Below are 24,787 nucleotides of genomic sequence, written 5' to 3' on the forward strand. Positions count from 1 at the left end.
TGTTTTTAATATAGCATATTCTAATTATTTAGAAATATCTAGCAAAATATTAAATTATAGTCTCCATGTATTTCTTTTTTAAAAAATACTTTTAAATGCAATACAAATTCCTCTTTATAAGACTGGATGTATTTATATAAATGGCTTCAACTTTTATTTAGAGAGAAGGAATTATGTCACTGGATAACTAAGGTGGCTCATTGATTGGTGTGATGATGTGCCATGGTCTCGTGCAGGGCACGTGATTAAAAATGAAATTGGCGTGGCACGACTATTTGACCGAGTATATTTATTTTTATTGGTGTTTATATAACCTAGTAGGCATAGTAAAAATATGGTTATTGGTGATACAAAAAGTAGTATCTTTCCTGCAAAAAAAAATTGTGTGCTGCAAATTAAAATCATTAGTACTGAGAAAAATAGATGTGAGAAAAAAATATTAAAAAAAATAATAATAAAGAGGTAAAACAATAAAATAATATTGGTTATTGGTTAAGCATAAGAGACCATACATGATCACCTAGGTCTAACAACCAATAAGCCTAATCATCTAAATCTAGAAAAGCATCGGTGTTTGGTCGCTTGGGCTAGGCCCATAGGGATCAGCCCAAACAATCCAAAGTTTTTTTTTTCTAGATCAAAATATATATATATATATATATATATATATATATATATATATATATATATATATATAGAATCTTTAATATTAAACAAAATCCAAATGCATACCTGGGTGAAGAAGCTGATTTAAAAAAAAAAAACCAAAGACAATCCTCTCAAGATGTCCAAATTGAATGAATATTCTCCTTAACATATAGTCGTACTCGCTCTGGCTTCGTTGCATTACTGATGACACCCCTGCCTGTCCCTAGCAAGAAAGTAACCAGAAAAAAACAGTGTAAATACTCTCTCATTTTCCAATTTAAAACAAAGAGTTAACTCTCTCGCGCACGCACACACGCACGCAACGCAGTCTCATTCTCAATCACGCCCGCCCAGACCCGTACCAAAAACTCTTCTATCGGTTCCATTAAAGAAACACCTATCATCATCATCATAATCATCAATCCCATCTCTTTTGGCGATTTAATAAATAATATTACTTATTGGATTGGATGATGATGATGAGGAAGAGGGAGAGAGAAAACCCGTGCGGGGTATGCGGTCACTACCACAAGTACGAAGAGGGTGAGGTTTGTGGGACTTGCGGCCACCGTATGCCTGAATCCACCTCCGATAAGTCTCCCTCTGTTCACCTCAGCGCTTTTCCTTCTCAGATCCTCCCCGACTTCCTTTTCTTAGGCAGCTACGACAACGCCTCTCGATCCGAGCTCCTCAAAACCCAAGGAATTACTCGTGTGCTCAATGTAATTAATATATATATTTTGCGTTGAATACTGAGAACAAATTGATAGGTTTTTTGTTTTGTAGAAAAATGGCTCAGTTATCTTACGTTGGTTTTAAATTCTTATGGTTTAGGGTTTGATTGGGATTTTTTAGTGTTCGTTTCTCATAAAAGCATCGAAGGTTGAATAATATAACTTCTTAGAAAGTAGTTAGTATGAGATTTAAGAAAAAAAAAGTATAGCTTTAATGGAAATTAAACTGATTTGAGTTCTTTGTAGGGTTACAGTATCTTTTATTTAGTTGGTTTCAATTAATTGACACTTTAATTTCATGGCTGCCTGTTGTTTATGTCACCAGCAACAGCTTAGTAGAGACCAAGAATAATAAGAGATCTGATGTATTCTTATGTTTTATCTATTTGCAGACAGTTCCTGCGTGTCAAAATCTCTACAAGAATTCATTCACCTATCACTGCCTCCAAGATGACAAGATCTTACAATTTGACGATGCCATTCAGTTTTTAGGTGAGTCAGATTTTATGAATTATCAATTGGCAGGCGTTACTTTCACTATTCATCAAGTTCTTGACAGTCTTTATGTGAGTTAGATTTGATGAATTATCAATAGGTATGTGTTACTTTCACTGTTTCATCAAGTTTTTGACTTGACCACACAAGAACTGGAAACTGCTCTTTTTTCGTTGTGCTGTTGTTAAAAGGCTTATGCCACGTGCATCTGCTGTTACTTCTGTTTACATATGGTTGTGAAATTTTTTAGAGCTCGTATCAATCCCCTGCTTTCCTCCATTTCGACCTTGCATAAGCATCCGTGTTTCTAAATGCTAAATCAAGTTTTCTTTGATTTCTTAACTTAGATGATCAATTATGTCACTAGTTCAATTTATGGTTCTGATCATGGTAGGGTTTGTTCAGGATGCACCTTTTTTTATGAGGGCCAATGTCTATTGTTCTATCACCTCTTAGAATAATGAGGGGGGAAAGATCTTGGTTGGTGATGTTTTATAGGTACTTGATTAGAGGAAGGAAATCTTCCGTGTTGTATTCCAATAAGATGAACTGTAACCATGACGCATTGACAAAATTGTAGCCCTGAAGCCTGAAATCATGTTTCTTCTGATTGGAGAATTCACTTATGGAAGTATTTATTTTTTTGAATAATTGGCTCGTGGTCAACCATTAAGTGATAATCAATCAATAGGTTGGTTGTTAGATTTGTAAATTGCAATTTGGGCAGAATTTATCAGGATTTGTTACATACTGCAATCCTTTATTTTTCCATCGCGGGTTAGAGTGTAAAGTAATGCATGCTTGTTTTTTGCAGAGCAATGTGAGAGGGACAAGGCTCGCGTTCTTGTCCATTGCATGTCAGGAAAAAATAGGTTAAGTGTTTCTGCTAATTATGTTGGTTATCTTTATTCTCTCTCTTGTTTTTTGGGAATAGTGTAACCTATGTGTCTATTGGGACTTCACTCCATGCTATTTCATATCACATCTTGGGGCCATTGTTAGTTCCTGGCATGTGTTTTGGGGTTCAGCAATGCATTTTATTGGTTTGTTTATGGAAATCATATAACCTTGTTCTTCTGACAGGTCTCCAGCTATTGTAATGGCTTACTTGATGAAGTCCAGAGGATGGAGACTTGCTCAATGTTACCAGTGGGTGAAAGAGCGGAGACCATCCGTTGATCTAACTCAAGGTATGTTCACCTTGATGCTGATTTGCTTATAGGGGAAACAATTACTTTTGTGGTCAGTATTATACAGTTCAATTATGATTCTGCATTTCTATTTGTTAAAGCAATCAAGAATCCTGCTACTGAGTTTAGAACTGCAGTATTTATTCAAGTCTACAGAAAGTGCTACCACATGCTATGTAAATTTTGACTTTTACCGATTCTCGTTCCCCTTTTTCCTGGTAAAAGATCATCATACGAAAGTTGATTGATGAACTCAAATAATTTTCTCAGGCAGCGCACAAATTTTTTCTGGTCTTGAGACCTTGATGTATTGGACCAATTGGCCTATGCATTTTATCTGAGATCCTTTTGTTTCCCAGGAGAGAAGTTACCCCATGCCTGACTATCACTTTTGTTTGTGGGTTTTAGCCGTGCACCAGCAGTTGCATGAGTATGAACAGAAGCTTTTTGGGTCAAATGATAATAGCAACCCTGCCCTGCCACTCTTCCCTCCTGTAGGTGCGCCATCTTTTAGCTTTGGCTTCCCAAAGGCTAGTGATCCAGTTCCTGTCCAAGCATTCATTGGTGTTGGTGCTCCCTCTATTTTCACACGTCCTCTAGAAGTTCCTCCACAAGAGTTCCAGTTTGGAGCTGGTCATCCCCAGAACATATCAGAAAGCTCCCTTGGCACCAATTTGCCGAACCCGAATGGTGGGGATGTTTCAATGGATTCATGAATTTCAATGCCCTCCCTGATGAATGAGCCTGCAAATTTAGCAATGACTAGAAGCTAAATGATCATTAAGTGAGCTTGCAATAGTGCAAGTTACAAAAGTTCAAACTGAAAACTATACTTTTGGTTTGGATTTGGCGTGTGCCTTGGTTTATTCACAAGTTTATACAAGAGTGTTAATTCCAAGAGTAGAGTTTTTGTCATCTACACAAAAGGTGTATGGGTGCTAAAATTGTGTTATCTCTGCGGCTTCTTGCAGCGTTTTTTCCACTGCCGAAGAAAGGAGTAACCTTCCCTTGATCAACTTCTAGTGATGGGAATTTATCACTGGTGAATAGCTCATCCATAGCTTTTGCCATTTAGTGGCGAGGATGAGCGCGTGCGGGTGTGTATTCTAAACATTTAAGAAATAAGAAATAAATCTTCTTTAATATTCAATAGAGTATCATCTAAAAGTAAAAGAACAAAAATGATATAACTATATTTTTTAATTTTCAGTTACTATTAATGAACATGATCACAAAATATGAATTTTACCCTAATTTAATTTAGCTGAGTTCGTTTCGTTTGATATTAATCAAAACGTGAATTCTTGATTCAGTCAACACTTGACCAACAATTTGAAAGGATATATAAAAAACTCTTTAATTTTAATTAGATTAAAAAAACAATAAAGCTTTGTTATCTAATGAAGAACAAAAAAACAGTAAACTTAGAGATTTCCAAGTGAGTTCTTAAAAATTCTAAATGATGATGAAAGAAGACAATTTGGTGAAAGATCCATAAAATCGTTCCAGCATTAAGTTCTGGCCTCGGTAACTTCCATAGGAGCTTTATTCACAAATTATGTCAACTTGGAGATCCAGAGTACAATCCTGGAGGTAATTTTGATACACACAACACAGAAATTTATACAGGGTATCCCCAACAATCTGGGTTCATTCAGTATCATTTTTTTTGCACGGATCCACACTTATTTGACTTCTAGGCCATGCATGCTTCAAGGGTTGACTTGGCAAGCCACAACAAGCCTGGATCATTCCGCTTCAGCACCAAGTAAGTATCAGCCTTCCCAGTTTCATCATAACTAACTTCCTCACTGAATCCAACCACATGAACAATTTCCACCGCAGCTGTAAATCATGAGAAGCAGACAAGCAAACAAATAAATGTCAGCGAAGATGACTCTCTCCAGCGTTATCTATCCATCCATGTGCACATTGTAAGAAAGAAACAAACCTTGGTGACTGGCAACATTTTTCTGGATTATGGGATTAGCCTAAAATGTACAGCAAATAGTGATCAAGAGATTTGACAAAGGAACCAAAGCAAAATTCAAAAAAATTATTGGGAAAGACATTTTGAGTAACAGTGAATGAACCTTTCTGAGTCTTTTGAATTTTGACTGATCTGGGTGTTCGATCACATTCCTGCCAGAAGTTAAAACAGATTTCAGCCTTTATTACGACATAAAGATAAAACAATAATCATGATGGAAATGGAAAATCAGAGAATCAAAAGTGTTCTAAGATCATGCAAGTTGACTCATACCTATAATACTGTGCAGGTATGTAACAAATCAGGATAAAGTGTGATGCAATATACCTACGATCCTAACTGTACTAAAGAGAACAACCAAATAAATTATCAAGTCAGACAAGCATACCTAATTATCTTAAAAAGAGTTTGCAAAGCTGCCGTTGCTTCTGTGGAGTTCAATTCAGCTCTCAGTGTCTCAGTAGCCTTCTGAAGGCGGCTGCAGACAACACTTACAGGATCTTGGATTCTCCGTAGTTCTTCATCATCTGGATCTGGTTCATCAATTTGCATCCTAGATACTTCATCTGACACTGCTAAATCATCATCAGGATCGGGCTCAGCCTGAACAACCTGATTTGTTTCAGATTCATCAGGATCAGGTTCTTTATAAGCTTTTTTTAGATGGAGATGGTCTTCAATGTTTTCAGTTACTAGACAATCATCAGGATCAGGTTCGTCAATGGTTTTGCCAGGGCAAATCCCAATATTCAGGATGTCCATCGCCTCATGGTGATTACCTTGAGAATCATCAGGATCAGGTTCATCAATGGTTTTGGCAGGGTAAATCCCAATATTCAGGATGTCCATCGCCTCATGGTGATTACCTTGAGAATCATCAGGATCAGGTTCATCAATGGTTTTGTCGGGGCAAATCCCACCATTCGCGATGTCCATCACCTCATGGTGATTACCTTGAGAATCATCAGGATCAGGTTCATCAATGGTTTTGTCAGGGCGAATACCACCATTCAGGATGTCCATCACCTCATGGTGATTACCTTGAGAATCATCAGGATCAGGTTCATTCTTGTTTCGATTAAAAGGATGTTCATCAGGATCAGGTTGATTGTGAGGTTTCCACTGAGATTTATGTTGATTTTCAATATCTACCTTTCCTTTTTCTACCTGACCCTTGGCACCAGGTTCTTTTTGCATGTTAAAAATTGAATCATCCGGGTCGGGTTCTTCATGTACTTCAGAGGCTCCCAAACTGTTGGAAGAGGCATCTGCTAAACGGTGATAAGCAGCAGCCACAGAAGATGCGCGGGCACTAGCCAGTTGATTAGACATGTTTCCCCCCAGCTTCACAGAAGAGCTTCTACTGTCTGAAACATAGAAGTCTTCGCTGTCCTGGTCTTGATGATCGACTCCGCTCAAGGTATGCCCCCTTGATTTAGTCCAATCTAAACTAGCAGCTTCTTGGTTCAGCTGGCCAAAATCACACACCAATTTTAGACAACAATATTTCTGTTGAACTTAACCATTCATCATGCAACATTCATAAACAAGTGTATGGATACGCATTTGTACCTGTTTATCCAAAGCATAAAAGTTCGCATCGTGTTCTGAGTACAGCATGTGAGCCTGAGATGAAAATAAGAACAAAAAAGATTAACTCAATAACAATAATCTCAAAACTTGAGGAAAAAACAAATTTGATTATAAAGCTTACAAGTTCATGCAGAAGAGTTTTCTTGATGCTTTCATATTTCCTGAAACCCTTGAGGTCATCAGTTCGAAGACGGAGAGATATCTCCTCTCCATGATTCTGCAATGCCAAAACAGGAGTCAACAAGGAAAGAACAAACCAAAATGACAAAAGAAAATAAAACAGTGACACCAGTAAATGTATTTTCATACACTTTGAGGAGGACTTTACCTTATTGAAACCAAGAATGCATTTGGGACTCACACCAACATAACCAACTGGGGCCATCTCAGTCATAATTCCTACGCGCCAACGATGCTTTTGAAAATGATCATTCAAAAGTTAATTGTTAGGAATGTCGAGCTAAGTAATGGTGTTTAATTTGAAAAGATGCATCCAACAGTACCTTGTTCATTATAGCAACAATTCCAGGATCCGCAGCAAGCATATGCATCCTTTTCAAAGCCTCTGGAGCGGGGGGGTTCAGCTGAAGACAAGCAAAAACAAGGGAAATCAATGATAGTTTATTTTTCCATAAAACCAAGTCTTGGAATACCGACAGATTCAGAATGTAATGATCTGAGCATTCCATATATGCTATTCTAGTGTACAAGTTCAAACACCTAACAGCTAGAATCAATAACAAGTCTTTGCTGTTAGAGAAATTCACAGTGAATCTCTAAGAAAGTACTGGATCATATTTTAATCATGATACTTTCATCTAAAATACATAACATAGGATATTATGATGCCAAAATTCAGTATAAGTGACACAATTCATTCCTCCTTTGCCTATATTTTATCTATGATATATAATGCATAATTGGAAATCTAATAATTTCTTTAAATTTAAATGCAAAAAGTAACTGGCACATTCAAATGCACCTCAACTCCAGGAATTTGAAGTGTGCGAAAATCACAAAAGATATAAGGTCCTTGTGGGAGTTTAAGCAAACCACGAGGTCTATCTGACATTCGCTGCCTCATTCTCTTTTCCTCTTCATCAAATCCGGCGATCCTCAGGTCAACCTTGGCATTTTGTAGAACTTTATCAACTTCATCTTCAGACACTCCCAACATTCTGATAAACTTTCCCTGAAATAAAAGAAATATGCAATGACAGAATTAGAAGACTTCATAAAATAGTTTTGGCATATGCTTAGAAAGTAATCATTAATTAAGAAAATATGTGAACAAGTCAGTACTAAATATTCACTATAAAGCTTTATTTGCCACCTTATACTTAATTCGCTACATTGCTTGCGACCTTTTTAACAAAAGAAATTGTAAAACAAACAGAATGATGATCAGGTCAGTCCTAGATAAAAATACATTAAGCAAACAAAAAATTTGTTCAGATAACAAGGCCGATTAGCATGTTCCACCACACAAATGTGGCAAAACCAACCAGGAAAACAGCAGTAAAGTGATAACAACCATAAACTACAAGAATATCGTATATCATACATGTATTCTACAAACACCCATTTATTTAAAGACCTATGATTGAAAAGCTAAGCTATATAAGATCAGATTACAAGTAAAATCCATTAAAGCATCAGATTTATAAACTACATTCAGACTGTTTCTTTCACATCCAAACACGTTTAAAGTTCAGTAAAATCACACTTACAAAATAGCGTGTATGGAAAATTAGTCATATTTGTTATCACAATGCGCCCCCACAAAAAGAGAGAGAGAGAGAGAGAGAGAGAGAGTAGAAAATGATACCTCCATAATGGAAGCTTCTTGCAAGCTTAGCTGTGAGTGTTCATCTGAGAAAGGAAACAGCAGCTTTGAGCTTTTGTTAGAAAATCGCGGAACAATAAGTCTCATGGTATCTGCCTTGATATCTGTCAACTTCTGGAGTTCATCCCCTAGATCCTTGACAGAAGCATCGGTGTTCATTCCCACAATAAATTTGTTCCCCCTCCATATAACTGTTACTTTAAACATTATCTCGGCCATTCTGGTGTTGTGCTGCAGAAAGAAAATTTTATGTAAGACAGCATCTTCTTAACCATGCATTGCCAACAAATTTTCACGTACAGTGACATATTTGTTTACGAGTTGCGAACATCCATATGTGACATTAATTCTTAACCAAGAGTTCATTATAATTTATAAACCTCAACCAGGCCTAAACTAAGTTCAGTAACCATATAAAAAAGAAGATAACATGTTGCAGAATTCATAACATAACTGCTTCGACAGAAACAGAAACATAAACATATTCGAACCTAGTGATTATCAAATGGTCAATAATCAAATACGTGTATAAGAAATAACATAAACAAAATCAGGAACTAATATCTGAGATTTCGGATTTTCTGTAAGAAACCAACAAAGACACAAAAACACAGAAAGCTCTGCCTAAAAAATCAGAGAAGCCCACATCAAAATCTCCAACTTCAAAACAATTAAGACTGCCCCACAAGATCTAATTACTAAAAGATAAACACGGAAAAAAAAAGAAGCTACAAACTTCAAATAAAATTTAACCAGGGCTGGCGTGCAAGAAAGTTGAAGAATGGTCAAAATGACTTCAACATCATTTCCAAAGCTGATAAAACCTTGGTGATTCTTGAAGAAAATGAGACAATTAGCAGGTATTGAACAGAACCCAGATTGAGAATTTAGTAAAAGATTCAATCTTTACCTCTTGGTGTGTGTTGTTAGGTGGTGGATTTTCTCTTTCAGGGTTGTAAGCGTTCATAGCCAGATAAAATCCAAAAACAAAAACAATATATATATATATATAGGATGTGGCGTAGGATATGAGACGGCGCAATTTACGCGTTCACAAGCGAGGATCCTGTTAAAGTAAGCGTCCTGTTATCATTTATTTTTACTTTCTTGCGTATGTGCTGTCGCATGGTATGGGTGGAGAAAAATCCAGAACTATGGTTTGTTTGAAAACCGAACAATTTGGACCCCCTTTTTTTTAGTATTAAAGTAATTTTTAATTAAAAATATATTAAAATAATATTTTTTTTTATTTTTTTTAACATTACCCTATCATAATTATTAAAAAATAATTATAAAAATATTAATTTAATACCTTTTCATATTAAAAACAATTTGAAAAATATTTTAAAAAATAAAAGCAAACACAATGCTAAATAAGCACTTATTCTTTATTATTATTCTTTTTTAAAACAATTTAGGTATGATTCCACGAGGAAATTTTAAAATTTATTTATTTATTTAATTATTTAATAATTAAAATAAATATTTGCAAGGGTTTGAAAGATTTAAAAATTATGCAGAAAAACATGTATTTCCTAAATTGAAGTACTTATTCTTTATTTATTTTTTTAAATAAATTTTTATTGAAAAGTCATTTCTTAATAAAACATCAAGGTAATTAAAATAAATATTTATAATAATTTAAATTAAAGAGTGAAAATTTTATTTTTGGAGGCAAGACTCCCATTTTTTAATTAATTAATTTTTTTACAAAAACATTTTTTTATTAGTAGCATGTTTTTTAAATAAAAACTTAACATAATATAAAAGGTAAGTTTTGTTTTTTTGAAAAAAGTCGTATCTTTGTAATTTTATATAATTGTTCAAAAATTAAAGAATAATCAATTCATGAAAATCATAAAAAAATAACAATAAAAAATAAATATTTTATTTTAATTGAGTAGTATAGTTTTTTTACAACTTATTTCAAACTAGGCTAGTATATAATTGTTGAAATGTTATTGCAAATGTATCTATAAAAATCTCTAATCTTATTTAAAAAGCATGTTATAATTGAGAGATTTTTTTAAATAGCATTATAATTATTAATTTAAATAAAATTTTATTTTAAATTATATACAAAAATATTTTTTGGCCTCCGAGGCTAGCGACGTGAGGAAAGTTCAAACATGTGTAAGCCTGAATCATTGGGTGCTTGACATTTTTTTTTTGGTGAATTGAGTGGACTATCGTCATTGCAACAATAATTTTAAAATCCGGCCTGATGGTTGGCCTAGTTTAAGGCTCGGGTTCTTGATTTTAACCAGATTAGTTTTTTTTTTAAATCAAAACAATGTTGTTTTAGTAAAAAAAACAAAAAAAAACAAAAGTTAACGGGTTTACAACCGAGTCTTGCCGAGTCAACCCATCAGGTTAGTCGGATCACATTGAGTTTATCATTCCCCTGTTTTTTCTTCAACCTAACCCATTTCTAGTCTTGGGTTGCCCGCCGGGCCAAGCCAGGTTTCAAAACTATGATTGCAATAATTTGTCGACCACCTATAATGGTTGAAAAACCATAGCCAAGTTTTTTCTTACCTCATAACTCAATTTTTATTATTTTTAATTAAAAAACACCCCTTGCATTGTAAGAATCTAAATTATCCAATTTACAATCTCAAAAAACACTTTTTTTTTTATCACAATAAAAATAAAAAATAAAAAAGAATCCAAAAAATCTTTACAGCCCAACCTATTTTTTCTGGCATTTGTAAGAGACAAAACTACCGCAATTGGATTTTCATCATCAAGACAATCCATTGATACCATGCTTAATATATATTTTTATGGTTGGAATATAGCCGGTCGAATTCTTTCTATATCCTCTTCATTTTCTGACAACTCTTTCTCATCTCTAGAACCTAAATACCGAAACATGATTAAAATAAAAGTTTGAGAATTGAAAGGTAAAACATAAAACTATAGGGACCAAATATGAAAAAAATAAAAAGCTTCAAGGACCAAGTTGTATTTTCACACATCCTAAGAAAAATGTAAAAATCACATTATTCCCCTACAGTGACGTCCAAAATGCGCTTGAAAGTGGGGAACATGAAATCTCCTCTCTTTTTTCTATAGTACAAAAAATCTTGGAATCAATTTATACATCAATCAATTTTTTTTTTCAAGTCATATTCACTTCCTAAGAATGCACATGATTTTTTTTTAGGATCTACTCCACTATTAAAGTAATAATCTACGTCTATCTATATTAGGAAATCAAGAAAAAAAAAGCCAATGATAGGTGGTCATACATACAAAATTTATAATATAAAATGTATATTTATTAAACCTGGTCCAGGGATTGACTCGGCCAAAAAAACAAGTCCATATCACACTGATTGATCCGAATCAACTTGAAAAAATAAAAAAAAATTATGTTTGGAGTTTTAATATCCTACATGAAAAAGTTTTTAAACAATGCATGAGACATAAAGTGTAGTGTAGTTATACTACATCATAAAGTTAAGAAATAATTTATGTAAATGTAGGCTATAAAAATAAAAATAAAGTGTAGTATAGTTATTTCATATCAAAAAATTAAAAAAATAATTCATATGGATATAGACTATATATAATTATCCCATATCAAAAATTTAAGAAACAATCCATGTGTATGTAGGACATAAAAACAGATATTCAAGGCTGAGTATTCATAAAATAATTTTAATTTTTTAGGGTTTATTAAAAAAATATTTAAAAAAATCGGGTTGTTGAGGTTTTAAATTAACCTGCGTCATTTGAGTTTTTATGATTTGAAACCTAGCCAAGACCTTGAGTTGCCAGGATTCCAAGCCAATCCGTCGAGCGAGATCAAGTATCATAACTATGATAAAACATATCCATTTTCCATGTTTGTAAATAAAAAAAAAATATTGTTTTTTTTATCGAGCCTCCTATAATTTGATTGTTAATTTGCATTGCCTTCGTGTCTTCAAAAATAGCATTTTACATCCTATAATTTAATAACTTTATAACACAAAAGTCAAAATATTAGATTACTTATAGGATTTTAATTATATTTAATTTAATGGCTAAAAAGCCTATATAATATTGATATGATGATTTTGCCATTGAACTAAAAAAAACCTATCCACCACGGCTAACTTCTTCTTCTTCTTCTTTCTTTTCCTCTCCATTCTCCAATCTAGAAATAATTGAAGTAAAAGAGAAGCACCCAAACTCGACAATTGAATTGATGCCTATCAATATCTTTAAAAAATGAATTCCCAATCGATTTGGGATCTCTTGAGGTTTCCATACACCATTATGGTTTCACAGCATCTTCATCTTCAATTCTCATGGGTCCATCCTCTGGCTTCACTGCATTTGGATCTCAATTATACATTGCATAAAATAATAGAAACAATCTACGAAGAAATATGAGGATCAATGCTCGTTGGTCTTTCAGATCAAATTAGAGACACTGACAATTTCAAATGCTACAACCCTCCATTCATGCACCTTAATTTTCTCTGTTGTTCCTAAAAGCATCTGTCATGTTTATCAGATGATTCTTGAAATTCCACTGCTTGTTTATGGATCCACATCACGTTTATATATATAAAAAAATCAAACTATAGAAGGTTAATTGTGAATTTTCCTAAAAAAAGACAACACCATGTTGGATTACCGATCAATCCCTGATAAAAACTATACACAATAATATAATTGATTATATATAGGCCAAACAAATCCAAAAATATTTATATTAGAGAGCACGAGCACAAGTATTTGTTGATACCCACTTAACAAAAACAAAATTATAATTTTGATTACAAAAAACAAAAATCAATGGGTTGAAACATGATTTTTGACCGAATTGCCGGATTAGCCTGCCAGATCAAATCAAATTCTTTTTTTTTTATTTGTTATTCAACCAGCCTGACCGGACTGGGTTTTAAAGCTACGCTCCATGTTATAATTGGAGTGCTTGCAACAGTATTCTTCTGCATCAGCAACATTGTACTGGGGAAAGTAATTGTGCTTGAACATTATTATTGACATGAACTTTAGTGATTAGAGAAGAGAGATTATCTACTTAGCTTTTAAAAATATATAGTGGCGTTTCAGAAATTGTTAGAAACAAGTAGGCTACGGTTCTGAAAATACAAGATCCTTTAAATTGGATGTTCAACAAGTTGTAAAGACAAACACAAAAGTACTGTTGTTGGGTGCAATTTCATATAGCACAACATAGAGGGACATTTTACTATTATTATTTACAAAAATTGTTGTTTTTTAATCAGTTTGTATGTAAATTAATATTAATTTTTTTTCTAGATAAATTTAAAAATGTATTTTCTATGCAGTTTGGTGTTCATATGAAGCAAATTCTTTTAACCATAAAATCCAAATATATAAAATTAAAAAAAAAAGAACAAACCTTTAGCTACCTTCCTTTTAATTTTAATTTCATTGAATAATTATTATTATGTATTGGAGGCCATTCCTTGTTTGACTAACTGACAATTTTGCTATATTGATGTTGTGTCACAAGGTCAATTTTTCATGAAAAATTCAGCCCGCTGTGCAGCAGTCGAGTTCTACTATTTCCTTGCCAATCCCCTTGTATTTACCTGCGACTGGGTATTTCACTCATCCGTAGAGGATTCCCTACTCTCTAATATGTTATAGACAAGTAGAAATAAACACAAGTGAAAGAACAGAAACAATACACAAGTATTACAGGCAAAAACCCAACCTCAATTAACTCTTTAACAAAGAAACAATACAAGTGTTAATCCTGAGAGGTATAGCTCAACTAATCAGAACGACATAGTTATAAAGTTTCACGTCTTAGTGAGTGCAGCATTTTCCCCCTCTTACTTGTTGAAAGCTAAAAAAGTAGAACTCATTCGAGAAGGCTTGGTAGTCTTAAAAAAGGTTTTCTTAAGAATAAAAACGATGAATAGAAGATAATTCATCTTCATGCTAACTGAAGAGCGAATCCAATAACAAGACGACTTCGTGCAGCAAGTACTCATGAATTTTTGGAATGCCCACGAGTGAGTTGCCAAGTGTCCGTCCTGAGTTTGTTCTCTAGAGATCACTAGTTCGAATCTCACAAATCTCAGGGTCATTGGAGGCTTACATGATCGTTAATTTCAGAGCCCGTAGGATTAATCAAGGTACACACAAGCTAGCCCGGACATCCATATTAATCTAATAAAAAAAAAACAATACAAGTGTCCTTTCCTTGTATATGCCATGCCCATAATATGCATTCTACACAACCTTTCATATCCTATTTATAGACTTTGTTCATGGAAGTTTTTTTTTTAAAAAAATACCCCCAAGGTTATTCCATCTATTTAATCACAACATTTATTCCATCTATTTTAAGAAACCCAACAACAAAGTCCAACGAAATCAATATGCAAGGTACTTCCAAAATCTATAGTGGCTGGTTTATTTTTTCCATAAAACCTTGTCTTATTGATATACTATACACATATTGATGTATAATTCTAAATCTTCCCTTATTTTTAGGAGTAATAAGTCTGGGATAAAAGAGCTAGCATCCTTTCTCATGGCTTCTCATTATGGGTCATGTGTCTCAAACATCAAAAGCTTTTTTAGCTTCCTACTTGGTACATATAGTCAACCTTCATATGTTCCATCTTGTACGAGGTCTATTTGCTTAGCATAGGCTGCTTCTTTCACTTTAACTTGTCTTAACCTGCCCAGCATGTCTATATGGTCCATCTCGTACGAGGTCTATTTGCTTAGCATAGGCTGCTTCTTTCACTTTAACTTGTTTGCACCGTTTGATATTGTGTTTGTAATTGCGTTTCATTAAAATTTGATTTTTTTTTTACTAAAATTGAGTACGATTTGTATTTTTTGGATCGTTTTGATGTGCTGATGTCAAAAATGATTTTTTAAAAATAAAAAAACATCATTGGCATATATTTCGACACGAAAAGCTATTTGAAAAGCATCCGCAACAACACTGCCAAACACGCTCTTACCTGTCCAGCATGTCTAATTCTACCTATACAATGGAAAATAAAGAAGCAAGCACCTCGCACATGTTAATAGCATCTACGACTTGATTACATCACCCCGGCTTATGTTCCCATATAAAATCATATTTGGCTAGAAACGTTTTCCATCTAGCTTGCCGTTACAACAATTTCTTTTAAGCTTTTTAAAAAAGTGTTTGCAGCATTGTCCATTTTTGCTATGAAACAAATAAACCCTCTGAAACACCAAGATAATTAACCACCACAATCGTTACTTTTTCATGTGTGGACCTTTGTTCTGCCTTATTTAGCTTGTGATTTTCAAAAGCTACTGAATGTCCATACTAAACCAACACACACGGTAACCTAACCTTCTCTCTGATACATTAGTATGCACTTTAAAGTTGTTCTGTTTCTTGAAATATATATTCACAGTAAAAATAATACTTTAAATGTTTTTTTAGAAGTCTTAAGATCCCGTTAGATAATCTAGAGTTGTTTAGAGCTTGAGCAAAGATAACTTGAAGATTATAATTTTGTTTTAGGTGTGATTAACTTTTTCAAGATTGAGTTGTTGTAAAATATAAACCATCCAAGTATTTGAAACAAATGCTTACTCATTCATGTTCAAAAGTTTCTCCCATTTAACTAATAGAATCTCGTTCCTAAAATAATCTCGATAAAGAAGGAACAACGTTCATAATTAACCCCTCCATTGTTATAGTGAACCTTCTATAAAATATTTTTATTTCATAGCCAAAATATGAAGTATTCACCCCAAACTTGTATTAAGCCTCGGTGCTATTCTCAGTAAACATCAAAGATGGGAACTGTTTAATCTGTCAGCTCAATGACAAAAGGAAGTTCTTAAATTAGCAGTAAGAAGAATTCGAACCATTTTCGATACTAAATATGTAGCTTGTTTTTTTATACATGGGATGAACAGAAGTAGTGTAATTACTGAGTTGCAACTCCATACCCACACAGTAAACAAAAGAGTTTTGGGAATAGAAAAGAAAACAAACTTGTAGGTCCTGTGGGGTGGTTGGTTCCATAACATTTGAAGCTTGGAAGAAGCCATGATCTCTCTCTTCGTAGCGTGCGCCTGTGTGTATGTGTGTGACAGGGAAGCTTTTGGTCTACTGTATAACATTGTTACCAATTTGGTCGTTCATCTTTGCAAGACACAAGACGACTTCATGGAAAATGCATAGTAGTTAGATTATCTTCATTGGATATGATACAATATGTCGTTTGTTGAAAGTAGAAAAAAAATTAAACAAACAAGCGAGAGAGAGCGCAAATTTGAAAGCTCCATCATGCTAGCAAAATCTACCATAGATTTGAAAGTTAGTTACATCATAACTTATTTTATACATAATATTATTATATTTATATAAATATATTTTTTTATTATTAATAAAAATTTAATTTATTATAAATAGTAAATTCTACCTCTTGTTTTTTTAGAGTATACAATAATATATAATTTTTAGAGTATACAAAAATATATAATTAAAGCTAACACTGTAAATATAATAATTACTCTCTTCCAAATAACGGTTTAGAAAATTTCTCATGAATAGTTCGTGTGGATTACCATCGGAGACCGAATAATTGGACGACTTGTTTATGACAACCCATCATTTGAAGAATTATTTAAAGCTGAAAAAAATAAGATTCTTAAACAACTCTAGACCTGTCCAATGAAATCAAACTCCAAAATAATTTTGTTTTAGTTGTGTACAAGATATTCAAAAACCCTACATTGAATGTACTCCATGAGTTTGATTATTGAATAAATGTAATATTGACAAAATTAATTAATGCCAGTTTTTAGCATATGCATAAACTCAGCCCAGGCAAGGTTTTAAGCATATATAAACTCAGCCTGAATTTGCAATATTGAAAATTTGAAATTAATGTGTATACATGGAACCTAAAAAACACACTGTATATTTCAGAGTGAAGAATGACAATGAAATTTATCCTAGAAGTTTCACATTCAAAATAGCAAGTTCAGCTTAAAACTACTCCTTCATGACTTCAGCCGCTTGCTCGACATTTTAAACTTAAACAACAATGTTAGGTAAATTAATCCTCATGATTTTACATGGCTTAGGATAGTGGATGATGCTATCATACTTGGGGTGCAATTTGGAAATTTCCATCCCATCTGTTCTTCCAAGTTGTTTATAATTCTTTCTGAAGGAAACAGAAGTTTTATTACATTTTCGGCAGCAACAATCTGTTCTTCTTGAAGTCTCTTGTTATGCATTAGTTTCCTGAAATGAGGCATATTATCCTGAAGTTACAAATATAGTTGAAAACCAACTTCACAGAAGATCATGTTACACAGGCTTTGCTATTTTTAAGATCCAGTTAGTCATTAGGAAAATAGAAGTATCAATATCCATAGAGTAATGAGATCTTACATAAGCAATGAGGCTAGATTTGTAGGTGTGCATGCTTGAAAGAGAGCCTCAGGGATTATAGCTGAATCTGTGAGAATGTTGGGAAGAGAAATGTAAGGTATCTTTGCTTTATATTGAATGTACCATTCAGTTAGGATATGGGCTCGATAGGCAACGACACATGGTAAGCGTGCAAGCTGCAACTCCATCGCCACTGTTCCTGAAGTACACAATGCAATCCTGCTGGCCTGCAAGACATTCAATTCAGTTCCAACAACGAGTTTCACTATGGATTAATCATCACTTCTTTCAAGTGTTTGCAGTGAAAATTACTGGATGAGAAGCTTTAAGGGTGTTTTCAAATAATGGGAATGAAATAATTTATACATATTCCACCTATCAAATGTAGGCTCTTCAAACTTATGGAGATTTAGGATAGAACTCAAGGTGCAAACTGAACATTGGGAAGGAAAAAACAAAAACCCTACCAAAAGAATTCAATGTTTCACACAATTAAGCATATGCTTTAACCACAATTATCTTGATCTTAAATACACCAATAGAGAAATTAGATGCCCTCTTTTAGATCCTAATTGGGGCCAAAATTCTAATAAAAACACACAAAACAAAACTGTATATAAGATGTGGCACTATTAACCACAATCAAGTTTCTCAAAGTCTCCTGGCAGTGCCCACCCTCTGTCAGTACTGTACAAAGTATTTAATCTGACTCCTCGGCATACTCCCATTAATAACTAGGTCAATTTCTGCCAGATCGACTCCTCATCTCCTCCATTTCTTATTTCACCCATGACAGTGAGATCAATTAGGAACTGGCAATCCTTTAGTTAAGTGACAAGGAAACTATGCAAGCAATCCATTTTCACCAACAGCTGCAATCCCTTATGCTTCCTAAGTCATACATTTCTGATTCAACTATGAATGCTTTCTGTATGAGAAGAGCAGAAGAGCTTACACTGAACGCATCATATTTCAGGTGTTGATGTCCCCCAGGAATCAATATAGCAGGCACAGGCCACTTACGAATCACTCCATCAATGTAATTCTCCACATGCTGATTAGGAGCCACATGGATCACGGTAATTAATTCAGGAATGGAGTCTTTTAACTGATCAAAAGTGTGTGCAAAGATGGAAAGCATCCGAATGACCTCTTGCAATCTGCTTCCAGGAAGCAAGGAAATGACCGCAGCACCTTCCAAAGATGCAACTTCTGAGGTGTTAAAACAGGCTTAAATTTCAAAATTTAGAGAGCAGCTCCCAAGTAATAATTAAGAACATATAGCAGGCATTACAATTTTTCAATCACCTATAGAAGGATAAAGTGAAGATGCATATCCAAGAACAAAGCTTGATCATGATGTCGATTATTGATCAAGATCTATTAGTTAACTGTCATGTATACCATAATGGCATAATAGCAAGAAGCATTATTCAATGTGAAGTAGAACAATACTTTTGAAATACAGGAAATTAGACCATTCATCACAACGTATTACCTGAAGATAATGCATATTTCCTTCGGAAATCTTCAGAATTTCCTTCTATCTTAAGGTCATGCGGTGAGGCTTGCTTTCCCTAAACATGATAAATGTTAGAACGTCAACAACAAAAGTAAATTTTAATCGGAAACATCCAGAACCAATCATTAAGTAATCATTTCAGACAGCACGGGGGGCAGTTGGTAGATGAATGCACAAGATATGCTCTCTTAAGTAGCATATTTTTGGAACAATAAACATGTTATCTCTCTTAACTTTCACAGGAAACTCAAAGACGTGTAATTAAATATGTTATCTCTATTAAAGAGTTAAACCAGATTATATTCCAAGGTTTGAAGATGAATTCATACCAAATTAAATTCAAAAATGTCTTCCAGGACAGGATGGCCCACAAAGGTTGCATCTAATCCATTTAACTTGCAAACTGCTTCCTCATTAGGGAGTATGCATAAGATGTGATCCACAAAATTAGCCAGGCCTTTGAGCCTTGCTTCTCCCCCTTTCCACGCCCAAAACGAAGGCGCCACATAATGAAAATGCAGAGGACCATTCAATTCTTGCCAATCATATCTAGCTGCAAAAATCATTTCCCCATTTTCCTACAACATTTGCATCACATAAGCAACAAACAAGTATAGAAGCCAACACTGAGAGGCTAGTTCATATTACCTCGCAACTGCTTTAGAAGACGAAAAGAAAACCCCTTGGAATCCACAGTCACAACAACATGAGGCTGAAACAAAATTGCACCCTCAATTGTTTCCTTCAACCTTACCTGAAAGTTTACAGTAACGCTCAATTCCAATTAACATTGGCTCAAGTAAGTAAACAAAATGACCACTCACTCTAAACTTGTTAAGATGTGGTAACAATTCCCACATCCCCATCACTGAAATATCCTCCATAGGGAACAAAGATTCCAATCCTTCCTTGGACATCCTGGGCCTTTTAAAAAAAAAGTAACATTCTCAATTTCTGACAACGCAAATAGAAGTTAATACTGGGATTAAAGAAACGTTCTCGTGGTTGCTTACCCTCCAACGCCAGAAAAACGAATGGGAAGAGGAGAGAGCTTCTTCAAAGAAGCCATAAGGCGAGAAGCAATAGAGTCTCCTGAAACCTCCCCAGCAACCATGAACACTCTCAGTTCTCCATCTTTATCCCCCATGTCTACTACAGTTCTGCTCCGAACAGAAAAAGATCTTCTAAGGACACTCGAGAAACCCATTTTCCCCCCATTTTTTATATCTCTGATGGTTCTTAACAGCATTTTTAACATCAATTGGGCATCAGTGTCAATAGAAGGCTAGAAGCAAGCAGAGACAGGGAGTTCATTCATGAGAAATAGGGTAAGCGGGTGTACTGTTTCGTTCCATGCCTGTTGGATTATGGACTTTGGCCCGGATTTCTGTGGATTGAGCACTTGAGCCTCTTCATGGGCCTAAATCTCGGAGGTTTGTGTTTTGGTCTCATCCCTTGATAAAGTATAGTATAGTTTAGGGACCTAAATTAGAACTGGCGAGCAGTTGGGTATCAGTGGATGGTCTTTTCTAAAAATGACAAAAAGAAAAAGAAATAAAGACTGCCGTTTCTTGGCTGACGTGTGGCCTACTGGCCTCTGTTTCAGCTGCCAAAGAGAAGCAGTTGACCGGCCACTGTTTCGATGATATTTTCATTATTACTTTTCGAACAATACATATATTTTTAGTCTAGCTTTATATATATACTGATATTTTTTTTAATTTATATATAGAAAAAGAAATAAAGACTGCATAGTTTTTTTTTTAATTTTTGTTTATGTTTTTGGATCGTTTTTGATATACTAATATTAAAAATAATTTTAAAAAATAAAAAAATATTATTTTAATATATTTTAAAATAAAAAACACTTTAAAAAATAATTATTACATGTTTTCAAACACCCCCGATGAATCATGCAAATACAGCTCCAGCATTGAGGGATTTCATGGAAGCTACCTTGAGCTGCTTATTTGCAGAGGAGGGCAAGGGAGTTCATCACAGAGGTGCCACGCCACCTGCCAAGCCCTCATATTAAACTGGACAATTGCATACACCGTGATGACGACGAGACCTGCTCCTCGAAACGAGTGGAGCTGCGTCAGCAAAGTTCATAAATGGATCACCTAATTAGAACCAACCTCTCTGCTGGGAAGCTTTTATTGTTTTCCATGTCACTTTAATTGGAACCTGTCCTTTCATCTATAAATATTTCAACCACCGTCCATTTCTTTTCCTCCAGGTCGGGTTCATGCTGCTCCCCCCTTTAATGCTCGAGATGACTGTTTCTGTTCTAGATTACCGGAGATATTGCGGTGGAGATTGTGTTTTAAAGTATTTTTTATTTAAAAATATATTAAAATAATATTTAAAATTAAATTAAAGGGGATCACAGACTGAATCACATGCATTATCAATAAATTTGGAAAGTTGATGTTCGCTTCAACTACCCTCCATCGATACCTGAGTAATGCTGTACATTGTCTAGCCACTAAATTTGGAAACATGGCCCATACATAAAAACACTTCCTTGTTTATTTGTCATAAAATAGTTTTTTTTGTTAAGAAAGTAGTTTTTATAAAAAGTAAATTACTTTTTAATGTTTAATAATGCCATAAATAATATATTAGAAAATATTTTTCTAGTTATGCTATAAAAAATTAAGTTAGAAAATCACTTATTATTTTTTTTTTTATTAAGTTTATCTAACATATATAGAACATTAAATATAACTACCAAATAACTTACAATAAAAAAAAGATATAAAAAGTATAATGGTGGAAAAAAAATCATTATATCATATTTTTGTATATAGTTTATTTTATAAAATGTAACTATACATATAATATAAATATCTTAAATGTAATATTATAGACATATAGCCTTGTTAAATATTTTTAAGTAAAATATATTGATATGTTTAGTTGTATAATAAAAATGATATGGAAATTATTTTATGGTCTTTGGACATATCAAAGAAAATAAGTTAGAAATAATGCATTTCACTACCAAATTTAATATTTTTACTGACATAAATTTCTGTCAGTATTTACACTAGCAGTTTGTTGGTATGTATGTTACCGATGGACTCACGAAAAGAAACAGTCCGTGCAAAAACTCTTGTCGGTAATTTATAGACTGTTAATAATAAATATATCAATGGATAAAGTGCACTAAAACAAATTTACCCGTTTTATTATGTTGATATATTTATATGCTCAAAAGGTGTTTAAGAGATTTCAATACTAAGAATCACTAGTGCTTGTTTACTGATCTTTTTTTTTTCCATGGATTTCTGGACATTAGAATTGATTTGCAAAATGGTCCATCATGACCCCTAGTATCGAGCTTGGGCTTTCTCTCTTTGTTTTTTTTTTTTTCATTTGATTTTGAGCATCATCATATTAATTATTTTTGTGAAATGCTCAAACCTTTTGGACCCTTTGAATTCTTTCATGCCCCTAGTTTTATTTGGGAACCTTTAATCATTGAGGATCTTTTTGTATATTTCTCGCACTTGTCTCCTAATGTGGGGTGTGATCATAACCAAGATTATTTTTCAAGAAAAATACATTAGGGTCAAAAGGGGACTGTAATGAATTTCTTAGTATTGTGAAAGGATTATCAAAGATTACCTTTCCTTATTTCAAACGCATACATTTAACTTTGCTTTCTTTCATGCAAATATGCAAAATGATTTGTCATTATTCATTAAACTAAAACTCAGCTTTGAAGTCATCTTATGACATTCAGGTTGTTCTTTAAGTTTTATAGGTGTATAGATATCATTTGAATTTTCAGAACTTGTTCGTTAAAATAAATACCAATTTGATTTATGTTTTTGCACTAAAACCTTGATTTCTCAAAAATCCTTGTGAAAACATGGGATTATCTAAGTTGTCGACAAGACTAAAACAGGTCAAAATAGACATGATCAAACTAAAGATAATAATAGGAGTAGACTCCTCATGAAAGCTCTTCCGGTGATCTCTTTGATAGTATGGATATCAAATTGCAGTAGAAATTCAAGTCTCTCAAGAATTCATGCTGCCTTCTTCGCTCCCTACTCTTACTATTGTTGTTTTTAATTTTACCAGGCATTCCACCTCTAGTGCATTTACTTATCCACTACCTGAAGCATGTTTGGGTAGAGGGTTCATACTTATGTTTAAAGTTTCTCCAAACATTATTCACCCAGCTTTAATCAACTATATGAGCTTCTTCTTGAAGGCATAACATGTATGTATGCTATGTCCTGCAACACCAACATAGTACTCCCACGTGAGGTCAAGCTTGTATGAGTTAGGGTAAGGTGGTTGTAAAGATGCTAGGGGTTTAAGAGTTACATGTCCAATGCTCAGTAGCTTTTGATACATTTAATTCAAAAACAACGGTAATGGGGGTAGTTGTTCTTAGTCTCGTTGGAAATTTTTCTTTGGAAAATTTTCAGTTTGGTTTTTGGCTTGAAAGTTTTGGGGCTCAGGTTTTCTAGTAACAAATGGGGAGTTGATGTTGGCAATTTGAGATGAAGTATGGTAGTATTAGAATTGGTTTTTCCTACCCCTGTAGTCACCTTAAATATAGTCAACCTGTTTTATTTTTCCTTTGAAGCCTCTTTTCTTTACAGATGCAAAAATTCTATCACTTCTAACCCCTTACTTTATGCGCTCAGTTACTACCATAACGTTAGTGAATTGCTGTGTCAAACTGCCCATCATATACTTGTAGTAGAACGCTTTGAGCATGTTGGCAAATAAAGTAACCAATTCTTTATCCAAAAGTGAGGGATGCATCTGAGTAATTAGATCTCTCAATCTCTAGGCATATTCCTTTATGCTTTCTTTATCTTTTTTTTTTTCCATATTGTACTGTACTGCTTGATAAAAGCATTCACCAGATCTTTCCATCTTTGGATCTTTGTGTTGTCCAATTTTATGTACCAGCTTAATGCTGCCCTACTCAAACTATCTTGAAAAAAATGCAACAATAGTTTTTCATTGTGTGCTCTTTCTGTCATTTTGTTGTAATAGGACTCGAGATAAGTCATGGGGTATTAAGTTCCAGAATATTTGATAAACTTGGAAACATAAAACTTTTTTGGTACAGCTAAATTTAGGACTAGACATATTTTTATGGCCCGTACTGGGTCATACAAGTTTTCCCCTTCAATAACCTTGATTTTGGCTTTCAGTGCTGCCATTTTATTTTGATCAATGTCATCATATGAATTGGTCTTGTAGGACTTCCCATTTAACCTAAAAATAGGTTTATTTATAAAATTAAAATGTATGAGGGCATTAATTCATACCAGATGCACTTATGCATGAGTAGTATAAAAATGCATGCTAAAACAGTAAAAATACGAGTG

At 33.8% G+C, this 24,787-nt stretch overlaps 3 protein-coding genes across 9 annotated transcripts; 1 reads left to right on the plus strand and 2 right to left on the minus strand.

Moving 5' to 3' along the window:
• Window positions 1-803: 803 nt before the first annotated feature.
• LOC133682701 (protein-tyrosine-phosphatase IBR5-like) lies at window positions 804-3,970 on the plus strand. 2 transcript variants are annotated; one of them, XM_062106184.1, is made up of 5 exons: window positions 804-1,370; window positions 1,775-1,874; window positions 2,692-2,749; window positions 2,961-3,067; window positions 3,427-3,562. In XM_062106184.1, exons 1-5 carry the CDS (start codon window positions 1,119-1,121, stop codon window positions 3,447-3,449), a joined length of 540 nt encoding a protein of 179 aa, XP_061962168.1. In that variant the 5' UTR covers window positions 804-1,118; the 3' UTR covers window positions 3,450-3,562. The 2 variants fall into 2 exon arrangements, with proteins under 2 accessions (XP_061962168.1, XP_061962166.1); XM_062106182.1 differs by having other exon boundaries at window positions 824-1,370; window positions 3,476-3,970.
• A 576-nt stretch (window positions 3,971-4,546) lies between these two features.
• On the minus strand, window positions 4,547-9,565 carry LOC133682700 (uncharacterized). Of its 3 annotated transcripts, none has more exons than XM_062106179.1 (11): window positions 9,407-9,565; window positions 8,479-8,727; window positions 7,633-7,842; window positions 7,154-7,234; window positions 6,979-7,065; window positions 6,772-6,867; window positions 6,630-6,683; window positions 5,446-6,527; window positions 5,161-5,209; window positions 5,019-5,058; window positions 4,547-4,912 (listed from the first exon to the last, which is right to left on the minus strand). In XM_062106179.1, the coding sequence occupies exons 1-11, from the start codon at window positions 9,461-9,463 to the stop codon at window positions 4,764-4,766; spliced, it is 2,154 nt and encodes a 717-aa protein (XP_061962163.1). In that variant the 5' UTR covers window positions 9,464-9,565; the 3' UTR covers window positions 4,547-4,763. The 3 variants fall into 3 exon arrangements, with proteins under 3 accessions (XP_061962163.1, XP_061962164.1, XP_061962165.1); XM_062106180.1 differs by lacking the exon at window positions 9,407-9,565 and adding an exon at window positions 9,250-9,399; XM_062106181.1 differs by lacking the exon at window positions 9,407-9,565 and adding an exon at window positions 9,233-9,391.
• Window positions 9,566-17,332: 7,767 nt separating this feature from the next.
• LOC133682005 (probable lipid-A-disaccharide synthase, mitochondrial) lies at window positions 17,333-20,777 on the minus strand. 4 transcript variants are annotated; one of them, XM_062105230.1, is made up of 8 exons: window positions 20,435-20,771; window positions 20,246-20,345; window positions 20,070-20,175; window positions 19,751-19,974; window positions 19,398-19,476; window positions 18,855-19,108; window positions 17,900-18,126; window positions 17,333-17,749 (listed from the first exon to the last, which is right to left on the minus strand). In XM_062105230.1, the coding sequence occupies exons 1-8, from the start codon at window positions 20,677-20,679 to the stop codon at window positions 17,566-17,568; spliced, it is 1,419 nt and encodes a 472-aa protein (XP_061961214.1). In that variant the 5' UTR covers window positions 20,680-20,771; the 3' UTR covers window positions 17,333-17,565. The 4 variants fall into 4 exon arrangements, 3 of the variants coding, with proteins under 3 accessions (XP_061961214.1, XP_061961213.1, XP_061961215.1); XM_062105229.1 differs by having other exon boundaries at window positions 18,855-19,111; XM_062105231.1 differs by having other exon boundaries at window positions 18,855-19,093; window positions 20,435-20,769.
• Window positions 20,778-24,787: the final 4,010 nt, after the last annotated feature.

The sequence above is a fragment of the Populus nigra genome, chromosome 2 (genome assembly GCF_951802175.1).
Source record: "Populus nigra chromosome 2, ddPopNigr1.1, whole genome shotgun sequence".
NCBI lineage: Eukaryota > Viridiplantae > Streptophyta > Magnoliopsida > Malpighiales > Salicaceae > Populus > Populus nigra.